Source organism: Mizuhopecten yessoensis, unplaced genomic scaffold (assembly GCF_002113885.1).
Source record: "Mizuhopecten yessoensis strain PY_sf001 unplaced genomic scaffold, ASM211388v2 scaffold10479, whole genome shotgun sequence".
Classification (NCBI taxonomy): domain Eukaryota; kingdom Metazoa; phylum Mollusca; class Bivalvia; order Pectinida; family Pectinidae; genus Mizuhopecten; species Mizuhopecten yessoensis.
Window position 1 is genome coordinate 599,779 of NW_018408567.1, and position 13,671 is coordinate 613,449.

General features: G+C 34.4%; 1 protein-coding gene across 5 annotated transcripts in view; it reads right to left on the minus strand.

Annotated features, from left to right (window-relative positions):
- The window catches only part of LOC110460755 (stAR-related lipid transfer protein 3-like), a 59,524-nt gene extending 49,939 nt beyond the window's left edge, over positions 1-9,585 (minus strand). The window contains exons 1-2 of one of the 5 annotated variants that reach the window (XM_021513867.1): positions 9,468-9,585; positions 1,009-1,109 (exon numbers count right to left, since the gene is read on the minus strand). In XM_021513867.1, the coding sequence (XP_021369542.1) occupies positions 1,009-1,109; positions 9,468-9,482 (116 nt within the window). In that variant the 5' untranslated portion in view covers positions 9,483-9,585. Of the gene's footprint in view, positions 1-1,008; positions 1,110-1,938; positions 2,209-8,968; positions 9,429-9,467 lie in introns of those variants that run through there. The other 4 variants (XM_021513868.1, XM_021513871.1, XM_021513866.1 and 1 more) reach the window with 4 other exon arrangements.
- Between the last annotated feature and the right edge of the window lie 4,086 nt (positions 9,586-13,671).

Genomic DNA, 13,671 nt, shown 5'->3' on the forward strand with positions numbered 1-13,671 from the left:
ATATCATCACCCTGGGCATTTTGGTTATTCAGAAGAAGTTGTTTAAAGGTTTTTTAAGACAATTGGCCCCTGTGACCTTGAATATAATTGAAGGTCATTCATTTGGACAAACTTGGTAGCCCTTCACCCAAGCATGCTACTGGCCAAATATCATCTCCCTGGACAGTTTGGTTATCAAGAAGAAGATGTTTAACGTTTTTTACATATTTGACCCCTGTGACCTTGAAAATGGCTGAAGGTCATTAATTTGAACAAACTTGGTAGCCCTATATCTCAGCATGCTACTGGCCAAATATCATCACCCTGGGCATTTTGGTTATTGAAAAGAAGTTGTTTAAAGTTTTTAACATATTTGACCCCTGTGACCTTGAATATAATTGAAGGTCATTTATTTGAACAAACTTGGTAGCCCTTCACCCAAGCATGCTACTGGCCAAATATCATCTCCCTGGGCAGTTTGGTTATCGAGAAGAAGATGTTTAAAGTTTTTCACATATTTGACCCCTGTGACCTTGAAAATGGCTGAAGGTCATTAGTTTTAACAAACTTTGTAGCCCTTCATCCCAGTTTGCTTCTGGCCAGATATCATCACCCTAGGCCTTTTGGTTATTAAGAAGAAGTCGTTTAAAAGTAAAATATTGACGCCGGACGCTGGACGACGGACGGACGACGGACGCCGCACAACAGCATAAGCTCACTTGGCACTTCGTGCCAGGTGAGCTAACAAAAAGTGTTGTACGAGTAAAAGAAAATATCAACTGTAATTTCTCTGTAAAACTCTAGTCCGTTAAAAATATAACAAAAGTTGTACATATTTTTATATGAATTAATTAGTGATAATATCATATATAGACATTTTACAATTGGTCAATACAAGTATAAATTATTAACCTGAAATCAAATGGTATATTGACCTCATACTCGGACTACATCTACAGACAATAATTTTTCTAGGGTTCATCAAACCATGTGTTGACCTCACTAAATGACTATACATGTACTATTTACCTCACTGATGATGATGAAGACAAACTGCCGTAGATTGCTTGTGCCGCGGTTTTGGAGGCATGCCCACGATTTGTACTTGTTCGAACCATGTCTGCTTCATTCTGTAACAAAGACTTATACATTTTAATCTCCGCCAGGATCAGCAGATAAACAACAGATGTAATAACAATGAATTAATAAAAAAATAAAAAAATTGGGCACAAATTAAAAACAATGTACAAATGCTTGTTAAAGAGACCCTCCTAATTAGAAAGTCCAATAAAGGTCTCTTAACACAGGTTGTCTCTTAATACAGGTTTAGTTCATGATCACAATATTAATGATATCACTATGATGGGAAACATTGAAAGTGATCTCTTAACACAGGTGGTCTCTTAATACAGGTGATCTCTTAATACAGGTGGTCTCTTAATACAGGTGGTCTCTTAATACAGGTGGTCTCTTAATACAGGTGGTCTCTTAACTCAGGTAGTCTCTTAACACAGGTAGTCTCTTAATACAGGTGGTCTCTTAACACAGGTGGTCTCTTAATACAGGTGGTCTCTTAGTACACAGAGCCTTCATTTACACTATGACATATTCAAGGGGTGCAGAAAGCGTAAGTGAGCGTGTACGTAACCCCTGGATATCGAGGATGACCCAAAATCTGCAAAGTAATAGTGAGGTAATCAAAATTTATTATGTAATGGCGGAAATTTGCATCATTAAAACTATCACCACAAAATAGCACAGAGTGATGATACAGCAAAAATTACATAGACTTATCACAGGTAAGTAATAAGCCTTTCATAACTTCTGACTTTTTGCTTAAAAAAAAATCCCTTCTGAAAGACGAGATGTATTGATCCATTACGTAAGGTAATGGTTATCTGGAATAGGCCAATTCATCATGGATATTGTTCTTGCGTGATTCAGGAAGTATGTTCTCACCATGTGATTCGACCTCATCGTTGACTTGTATGTTCACCTCCAGCTCATTATCACAGATTCACAAACACACATATGTACTAATCCCCTAGCGAGACAGAATATTTTCACAAAATGTTTTGTCACCGTATTATGATGATAATCATTGGCCAGGAAGTAAGAAAGTAGCTCTCCTATGTTGACAGCACACCTTTGCAGCATTGCTAAAGATTCAAATAAATAAGCCCACCTATATAATGTTACAAGTCCTGGTCGCGTGACTTGTGTAATCTAGATCTGTATCTGAAAGGATGGGAGGTCATATTGAAGGACCTATTTAGTAACATATACCGCTGATTGTATCGGAGTGTGTGTATGGTTCGCTTACAAAATATAATCTCTATCACAATTTACAGATTTCTAAATATTATGATTCAATATAATATTAATATATATTTGTTAATTGTGATAGGAAATTTATATACTGTGACACCTTGTTATACTGCCACAATTTGTCCAGAGAAATGTTGTCATTGTAAAGAGGTTTGGCGATATATTGAGGGAAATGTACAAAAGAAGTTTTTAAGAAGAAAAAACGAACCTCAAAAGTGGTTGGCAGTAAGCGAGGTGGCAGATAAAAAGGGCATTATATCAAGGTTTTACTGTATACATTTTTGCATTATTTAATGTCATATACAATTTATATAACACTTGTCTGTTCTGATAATATTTCATGAATATTTGTGTTAAAGCATGAAGATATTGATGCATACATTTCGTTTTGTTAATCTGACAAGACTTTGAGCCACTGTGACACTTATCACAATGAGGCCAAACCAAAATATGTTCGTTTCAGCTGATCTCCCTACCCGTATCTTTAGTTTATCTGCACACTGTTCAAATTATTATTCCTAGTCAAAATAAAAACAATGTGCAAACAGTTTGGAAGTTAAAGCTTCATAATTTCTGCAATCTGTTGTATCAATTAACAAATCAATCAATCAATCAATTAACAAATCAATCAATTAATCAATTAACAAATCAATCAATCAATTAACAAATTAATCAATCAATCAATTAACAAATCAATCAATCAATCAATTAACAAATCAATTAATCAATATATTATTTCAGTGTCATGTATCACATCACAGGTACCACATACAGATAAAAATATACTTTGCTGATAAAAGTTATCAATTAAAAAATACATTTTCAAGATTAAAATTGATGTTAATGCCCAGTCATAATTGGCTTATGAAAAACTTTATCATTATCTTCAAAATTTACACATCTATTTTACCTAGTTATTACTTATTAATAATATGTTGACGCCTATATTTAAACATGTGTGTAAGGTAAGCGACTTTGCAAGTGAAAATTACAAGTCATTAGATTGCATTAAAAATAAGAACTTTTGATGACTATTGAGATAAGTAAGATTATTGTTATGCACTATTGCCATATTGTATATTTCTCCTTTAATGTTTTCATAAGTAGGACAATCATACAGAAAGTGTTCTTCATTTTCAACGGTGTTTGGACAGAACGGACAATTCCTCTCTTCCAATGGTATGTTGTGAAAGCGACCAGTCTCGATCCGTAAAGGGAGGCAACCAAGTCTCAATTCAGCCTATGTGCTTCGATAGCCTCTCGGCAAATTACACAAAACATAATAATCCGGAGTTTAATCCTTTTTAAATTTGCATAGCATTTTTAAATTTAGTTTGTTAACCATTAACAGTGCTATTTATGAAACCACAAACAGAACGTATTGTTTGCTTGGCCTATGACAACACAGTTGATTCAAATACAGGTTTATAACCATACTAGCCTTAGATAAGGCATAACAATATAATGCATGAGGCGCAATCATTTACCTAACTACTGTTATTAAAGGGAAAATAATAAAGAAATGCATGTGGACACACACAATTCTGACAAAAAAATAGTTACCTGAATTTTTATTTTTTTATTTTTTTCAAGACAATATTTTTAGACTTTTAAAATCCCTGTCCCACTGCACTGTGGTTTTTCATATATAAATATGCAGTAACTTCCCTTTAACTTCAATTTTGATATAAAAATACAGTAAGGCCAGGATACTTCTGTTGAACACGTAGCTCAATCGGTCAAAGCAATACTACATCAGAATCATCCTTGGTAGATGAGGCTACAAAATTGTAAAATTGGGATTATTATTGAAATCAAAGAATCGGTATTAATTTCCTTTTCCAATTTCATGCACAATTGGTCCAATCCACGTTGAACATTAGTATTGCTAAGTGACTCTATACACCTGTGTACAGGCTGCACGTGTCAATGAACAAAGAAATTTGATCATCTGGATATCGTGTATGATTACTTCCTCGTACTTAGAAACACTCAATGTCTTGTGTAAAACATATTTCTTCTATTTTAAAATCAAATGTTTAAATCTTTCAAATGTTGTTTTCATTATTATTGAAATACTATTTATGTGAAAAGTAAAAGAAAATGAGTTGATTCTACAGGAGGAAGCATTATCAGACAATTGCAAGCCAACATGTCATATAATGGAAATTTGAAAAGATAGTCTAAATCATCTAGCTTATAAGGATCCCTAGCTGTCCCATCGCTGGCAAAAGTCTGCTTAAACCCTACCCCTGTAGTTTTTTCTTAACCTGATTTAGATGTTACTGTAGGGCGCCTGGGCTAGGTTCTACATAGTTGACCAGTGCAGGGTTAGAGCGCCAGGATAACCACCTCAGAGGTACCGATCCAGGGTTTAAAAAAATCTTAGTACAGAAAAGCATGATTTTCTTTTGTGAAATTGTTTAGCAAGGCTTTAGACATGCCAAAAATAAATTACAGTTTCTGATACATATAGGTTCAGTTTTTGCCAGTGGTATGTACATCCTTAATAATGCATTTTCAATTGATAGTATAGAAGAGAAATTTAGAAGTTATGTAACAACAATATTACAATCAAAATCATGTTTTTATGAAGGTTGAATGTCCTTAAAAAATAAGCATAACAAAGTGTCAGTGTGTCCGTGCACATGGTCAGTGGTATTGTTGATCGGTAGCAGAAAGGTGTAAGCAAAAAGGTTCTAAAACATGTCCACTAGCCAGACAGGCCTTCAATTGGTCTAGTCACACCAATACATGCATAAAAAAGTGATTAGTATTCTGATTAAATATTTAAATACAGAAGCAAGCATATATATTTATTGAAAGTTACGTATGCGTCATGTTTACAGAAAAAATGCATATATACAGCAAAACCTTTGTATTCCAACAACCTAGTGTCTATTTAAACCCAAAAGCATTCTCACATCCCTACTAATCTGACCAAAGGGTATTTTTACCCTGAATATTCCATCTAATCTGATCCTGGATATCCTGTCTAATCTGACCATGGATATTCTGTCATCCTGTCTAATCTGACCATGGATATTCTGTCTAATCTGATCCTGGATATTCTGTCTAATCTGACCATGGATATTCTGTCTAATCTGATCCTGGATATTCTGTCTAATCTGACCATGGATATTCTGTCTAATTTGATCCTGGATATTCTGTCATCCTGTCTAATCTGACCATGGATATTCTGTCTAATCTGATCCTGGATATTCTGTCATCCTGTCTAATCTGACCATGGATATTCTGTCTAATCTGACCATGGATATTCTGTCTAATCTTACCCTGGATATTCTGTCATCCTTAAAACCAATCTGACCCATGATATGCCGACATCCGTTCTAATCTGACCATTGATATTCTGTCATCCTTAAAACCAATCTGACCCTGGATATTCTGTCTAATCTCACCCTGGATATGCCGACATCCTGTCTAATCTGACCCTGGATATTCTGTCAAATGCTAAATGGAATTGAGGTTCAAATCAGCTGTTCTATATTGATCTGTCATAAATTGGCTATTTTAATGCAAACAATTTGCTATATAGCGAAATATATTCCAGACCTCCTTTATGAAAATATTTATATAGGGGGTTAATAAATAAATAAAGTGTTCCTCATAATATTAATAAATTGATATTGATTGCTACTTTTAAATGTGCATGTGTATGCCATCTACATAATCAGTTATAAAGAGCAGCCAATCAAAAGTCAAAACACAGGTTTAATTACCTCTATATCTACCTCCGTTTGTCTACTGTGCTGTGGAACGAACACAAAATCACAAGTTGTATTTGACAGAAATTTAAATAATAAAAACAATAAGCAAAATAGACCCTTGCAACTCAACAGTGTATTTGTTTGACTCTCCAAAATGAGCTTTGAATCATGTGTTTAAAAGGAAACGTCTATTTGAGGTATGTTATTTTGAACTCCCAATAATTCTGAGGAAATTCAATTTGACTCCCAAAATTGCTAAATGTCATTGACTGAAAGCCCTGCAATAATATAAATATACAAAAGTTCTGCTTTTTTGCAATATTTTCAAAGTCAAAAGAATTCATCCATATAATACTGTAATGAATTGAAAATCTATATAGCTCCAACATGAAAACACTGTTTACCTGTCTAGTTGATATGATTACGCAACAGCATCAACTCAACAACGTCCAGCAAGATACCGGTACAAATATGTCTACAGTTTGTATCAGTTTTCAGATAACATCACCTACCCATTTGTGAATCAGACGTCTTAATAATAGGTTCCCATTGGATAGGTTTAAATCCTAGAACAGCAATACCAATATAACACTCAGGTGTGGGATATATCCTTAAACCATGATCAACCATCACCGGGCTTGAGTCACATGGCGAAAGCCCTGACTGAAGCCTTTGTTGATACTAACAATGATGAATGTGCTTACAAACACCTGCTGCAGTTTAGTCAGAGGCGTTTATCTTATTTTGTACCTGTACCGTTCGTTATCGTATTTACATACCCCATATTCACTTTTATCAACCTGTCAGTATATCATATGTGTACATAATATATATTGTATATTACCTACATTTTATTTTTTGCATAATTTTTATAAAGCATCGTTTGCAAGGTCAGAGGTCACTTATTATTTATACATATAATTTAAGGATCCCCTTACCACTGCCAAAAACTGTATAATGCAACTATGGATTTTAAACTATTTTTTACCGAAAATCACGATACCTTTATGAATTTATGATAATAACAATTTGAGGTTCTTATATACCGTTTTATCACAATCTTGTTCCTAGGTCGTCTCAAAGCGGTTCACAAATTATTATCCGAGGTTATAGGGCCTTTGTGCAACCAGTCAATATCTTTCTCAACTTCCTGGGGAGCATACAGCGAGTGCTGTCATTTCGGCTAGCATTCAACAATTCTAGCACTGCCCAACCACGTACTCATTTACAGCTGAGTAAACTGGAACAAGTGGAGAAAAGTCTCATGTTCAAAGATACCACAGAATGCTGTGACGTGACTCGAACCCACAACCCTTCAGTCACCAGCTCGGCGTCGTACCACTATGCTACTGTGCCTCCGTAAACTTTAAAGCTTTAACATATAATTTCCAAAAAGAGAATAATTTAGCCAGACTGGGATTTGAAACCTGAACCTAAAATCCCAATACAATTGTTCTAACGAACTGATCATGAGCTTCCCGATTGGTGATAGATCCCTGGCCCAATCCCATAGTTGCACTAATGTTACATTGAAAACAAATTATAAACTAGAGGTTATTGTATGTATATGAACCAAAAAATAGATCTCAAATGTTTTATCTGCATCAAGAAAGGGATCCTCAAGTCTTTAAAAATAAGTAAAACAGAAAGGCCATTTCTCAAAAGTACTTTAAGTGGGTATGAAATATAAGGAGTTGTAAAAACTCTCTAGGGACAAAATATATATATTTGCTTCCTGGAATCATGTAATTTATGATATTAGTGTCATGATTTATTTGCTGCAAATGACTGTCACAATTATTTCATTTGTTTATTAATTCTACATGTGTCTAGCGTAACTGGACTGGGTCGATCATTGGCGACCAGGTAGCTCAATTGGTAGAGCGCCCGTCTAGAGTTTGGAGGGTCCCAGGTTCGTTACATTTATTCTTTCTCCCGTTACACAGTGATTAAGATTGTGTCATTTTATTTTGAACTACACATTCTTTCCATAGTTTTTTTTTTTTATTATTTGTGTGTCACTATTAGTTAATAGTGTGAATAAAAAGTTAATACATTTTCACAAATTATGTATTTAAGATAAGTACATCATACAAGTTTTTTCATTTCAAAGAATAAATATTGCTTTTTATTCTTTCTTTATTAAAAAAATATTTACATTCATTAAGTTATTTCCAACTAAAATGGTATATATGAAATAATATATATTATATTAGAGTGAAATCATGAGAGAGTACAAAATCTTTTGCTTAAACAATTAACATTCTTCACTGTGATTATGGTGGATCCAGGGGTGGGGCAGATATACCCCCCTCCCCAACCCCATCTTCTTCCTGGACACCCCCATACAGGGTTCCAGCTCACATAACAAAATCCTGGATGTGTGCCTTTGTGACATGGACACTATCAAAATCTTACTGTCTGAATAACACGTACAGTCAAAAACAAAAGTTCACTCTCTGCTTTTGATTTGTGTCTTACAGGTGAACAATTCACAAATATAAAAGACACAGCTAGGTACATTTGTATCTCTGAAGCAGGAAGAAAATATCACCACTGAGGAGGAAGTATGTGTGTATCTCAGGCTGTCACAATCTACCCTACTTAAATATGTGACAGGTATAAACGATCTTAGTATGTGTACCAGCAAAATTTTGAAAATATTTCCATAGCTATAAAAAATAAATTGTGAATTATTATACCGTTCAAAGAATGTCCTCAAATAGCAGATGTCGAGTATAATCACTACCGACAGTTTACATTGTTTGTCTGGACATTGTTGTTGCATCGGATTTAGATATCATATATCGTCATCGAGCACCCGTTTCTTTCAAAAACAGTTAAATACGTATGAGCACCTATTTAATATAAAAATCAAACAGATAACGATCGGATTTATGAATATTTATGTTCCACATTTCGTTTTATCTTACCGTGTTTATCGACATGTTCGGATGTTGAAATCACTGGACCCTGGAAACAAGCCCTGTTACCCTTTGACCACAAGGAAGAAAATATCACCACTGAGGAGGAAGTATGTGTGTATCTCTGCAGGCTGTCACAATCTACCCTACTTAAATGTGTGACAGGTATAAACGATCTTAGTATGTACCAGCAATATGTGTAAATATTTCCACAGCAATTAAAAATAAATTGTGAATTATTATACCGTTCGAAGAACGTCCTCAAATAGTCGGAATATTCTCCTCGTTACCAAGATAAAATTAATGGCAGATGTCGAGCATAATCACTACGGACAGTTTACATTGTTTGTCTGGACATTGTTGTTGTATCGGATTTAGATACATTGTCATCGAGCACCTGTTTCTTTCCAAAACAGTTGAATACGTATGAGCACCTACTTCATATCAAATCAAACAGATAACGGTCGGATTTATGAATATTTATGTTCCACATTTCGTTTTATCTTACCGTGTTTATCGACATGTTCTTAGGTTGAAATCATTGGACCAAAACAAGCCCTCAGTTACCCTTTGACCACTTCACAGAGATTAGTCTTCAGCTGATCACGCCATTTTGATCAAGGGAGATCATGTGACGTATAACGGTATAGGTTTACGCACCCACACGCTATCCTACGTGAAAAGAAAAACGACGACGACGACATACAGCGCAGAGTGGCGCTTATTTCGACTGTTGATTTTTTTTATTCAACTTCAATTTAGTCGGTTTAAATTCTTTGCATGGTTAATATTGAATTAACAAATATGAAATTATTCTTATTTAGCATTGAAAATGCTCTCAAGTCTTAATTTGCTGGGACCAGAGACGTATAATGTATTATACGTCTCTGATGGGACTAACAAGTTAATCACATAATCTCCATTTAACTTATCAACTTTTCAAAGTTTAATTTATATTTTAACATATTTCATAATTTTATCTTTAATTGAAAATTAATATGGTATGTGGTTTTTCTGCAAAAGTTACGAAGAAAATAGATACATTGACTACACTTACAGATAAACATTGAAAAGATTTGTCAAGGGATATTTACAAACTTGTGGCTTATTTCCTGTTACAACATGTAAATTGTATAAGGAAATAGTAAAAAAAAAAAAAAAAAATGTAACCCCTGTATAGATAAGAGTCGCATTTAAGCAATCATGACAACCGGGGTACAGAGAGCGTACGTGAACGTATTCCCTGGATATCGAGGATGATCTGGTACAACCTGACTAGGAAATAGAAACAATTATCTCAGACAGTTACGTAAATCTATCAACTTAACATAAGAAACTGCAAATTTATTCAGGATGGAAAAATACAACGTATTGTTATAAAAAGCGTATGAGAAACACATTTGGCGTCGTATGATATTCCAAATCAATTAAGTGTAGATAATGTTTACATCATGTAGTTATACTGCAAACATATGAAACAGAGAACAAAAGAAATTGCATTATATACATATATTTTATTATTGATAAATCCCTTATACAAGATAAATGTTCCCCTCGGCCTAGAAAGTGAGACAGAGGTGAAGGGTCAAATCTACAATCCCATTATTAGGACAAGAATTAAAATATGAATAAATTGCGAAGAAGGAACATCTGGTAAGTGTGGGCAAACACCATTATAGGATCAGGATTTCGGTCAACCAGCTTGTCTTGGCTTCTATGTAGGTGCAGGGGAAATGGCTGGATCGAGCAAAGATACCAAAAAGTAGTGCACCTTTGGTAGATTTGCACCATAAGGCAAACGTTATGTCTAGGAGTCGTCTTACAAAAATAGGATAGACGGCTCCTTCTCTCCTCTGTCTCCCTTTCCTATCCCTTCACTCCATACTTTATCCATTCTACTCATTTTCCTGTCTTTGCTATACGTCGGCTGGATGACCGAACTACTCGGTAATGAAGCGGACGTAAAACCAATCAATCAATCAATCAAATTCCGTGATCAAACTACTCAAATTCGCCTGTTGGATAACCGATCAACTTAGTAGTGAAAAAGACGAAAAACCACTCCAACGAGTTAACACTAAATATTATTTATATCTTGGATTTAAATAGAAGATTGTATATTTATTTTTAACTGTAGATGTTGATTATGTTTATATTATGCGTTTTTTTGTAAATAATCTTTGGAATTGGTTTTACACCAGGCGTCTTTTATTCAAAGTTCCTTCGACTTGACCGGTATCCCTGACCCTTACAAAGAATGGCGGTGCACAATTTATTATTATACACCAAAAAGGATTTACAATCAGACAACGAAACCAACCAAGAAAATGACAAATGCAAGTTTATAGTAAGTGGTGGGGACATTAATCGGCAAGTGGATGATTGAATTTAACCAACTTCCGGTCGTTCAATTCCAGAGTATACCCCGGTCCAATTCAATTTCAGTTTATTACCAAATGCACATTGCATATTGGCGTACAGAAATATACAAGTTGAAAAATATCTTGTACAATGGCGGAAAACATATGCAATAGATTCAATTCCATACATAATAATTACAAATTCATGAAATAGTTATAAGTTGGGGAAAACTTAAAGCTTTTCCTAAGGTAACTTAGCGGACTCTTATGAAGCATAACTTAGTTGTTTATGAAATAATACAAATAAGCCTTAAGCTAATCAAAGATACATAGAGCATAATACATGCCTTTTTCCATATCACACCCAGTATCAACCCGAAACTGCCGAAGGCCCGAGGGCTGATCTTGGTCGAGGGTTGATACTTGGTGTGATATGGAAAAAGGCATGTTTTATTCTGTTTATTACATACTTACTAATTAAAACTACTATCTTATGATCTATTTTTCTTTTGAAATATTGAAAAACCAAAAATGTCCAAAAGGGGTGTGATACGGGTTTTGCGGGCTGATACGGAGAGGGCTCATACGGGTTTTGGGGTGTGATACAGCGGGGCTGATACGGGTTTTGGGGTGTGATACGGCGAGGGCTGATATGGGGTAGAGCAATTGTGTCGTATCGCATATACAAGAACCCCGTATGTATTAGTAAGTATGTAATAAAGTTTTTAAGCGTATGGCATAACCATCACTTTTACGTGACGGGAAGGAATTAACATTATACTTTGAGGATCCCCGTACCAATACCAAAAACGTAAGTACGCATTGTAAATTGTTTTTCCCGACACTATACTATATCTTTGATAAATCTTTTTTTGTAAAGAAACGGCCATACTCTGTATCATTAGATCGGATCTTGTTGGCCCTGAGACTTTGACAACATAGGAATTTCCCAGAAAACCACACACCAGAGGAGGAGAGCACTGCCACCATATACCACCACGAAGTCATTACGTATCCAGTATGAAAATTCCATTATTATTCTCTTTATTTCCTCCAATCTGAAGATTACATTTAAACAGAATAATGCGCACATATTTACATTACAAAACAAAAAATCATATTGAATACACATAAGCACCAAATAACATACATGACATATACAGACTTAATTACATTGGAGTCATACATTCAATAAATATCATTAATAAGTGTATATATGATGAGGTAATACATACATATTAAACATTCATATATTTTTTTATATTTATTTTATTTATATTAATCTTTATCAGAATGTGAGATATCTACACACTACCGGTAGTATAATTTGTGCATCTTTTCGACAGCTGCTACTGATTTCAATCTAAATTCATTCATGGCTAATACATTTAATTCGTAAGTCATTTGTCACCCAATTAAAATATGAATTAATTCGTGATCTGTCAGAGAGTGTATGTACGCACTCAGCAGAATACCAGTATCACTAATGTTTGCGATAGAGCACCACAACTTGTCCTTTAGGTGTTCAGTATAGCTACACTTTAATATGATATGAGTTAATATATCTTGGTAAATAATACCACATCTATGACATAGCTCTTTGGCTTTACCAGTACGAATATTTATTATTAATTTCGTAACATATAATATGGAATCTTTAAACTCCGGAAATTCCATTGCCAGTTTCCATAGTATATGTGGTTGCAATATATTGTGAACCATTACAAATCTGTTACTTTCCAAACATGTTCCTCTTTCAACAACACAGATTTATTCACAATTATTTTCCATTGCCGTTTTAATGGGAATACACTCGTTCGAATATACTTGTTCAACATATTATAAAGATTGTACTTTTTAAAAATTCTCAAAATATCATTTAAAAGTCCAAAATGGTCACCAGATCTGTTCAGCATTGATGCGTATAGTCTTCTTAAAAATATACGTGATGACAATGTATTTTTGTCTAAATAACACAACCTTCCAAAAAACAACAATTTTCTTATATCTATATAGCTTTCTATGGATGTCCATCCAATCATTCCATAGCACATATCAGTACGTGTTCTGTTGCTAAAACCTTGAATTGATAATCTTTGATAAATCTTTTTTTTTGTAAAGAAACGGCCGTACTCTGTATCATTAGATCGGATCTTGTTGGCCCTGAGACTTTGACAACATAGGAATTTCCCAGAAAACCACACACCAGAGGAGGAGAGCACTGCCACCATATACCACCACGAAGCCATTACGTATCCAGTATAAAAATTCCATGTGTATGAGATCAAGATTGTTATATTTCACAAGTGTACAATAACGTTATATCGAGTGTACAGTGTTTTTCCCTTGTAA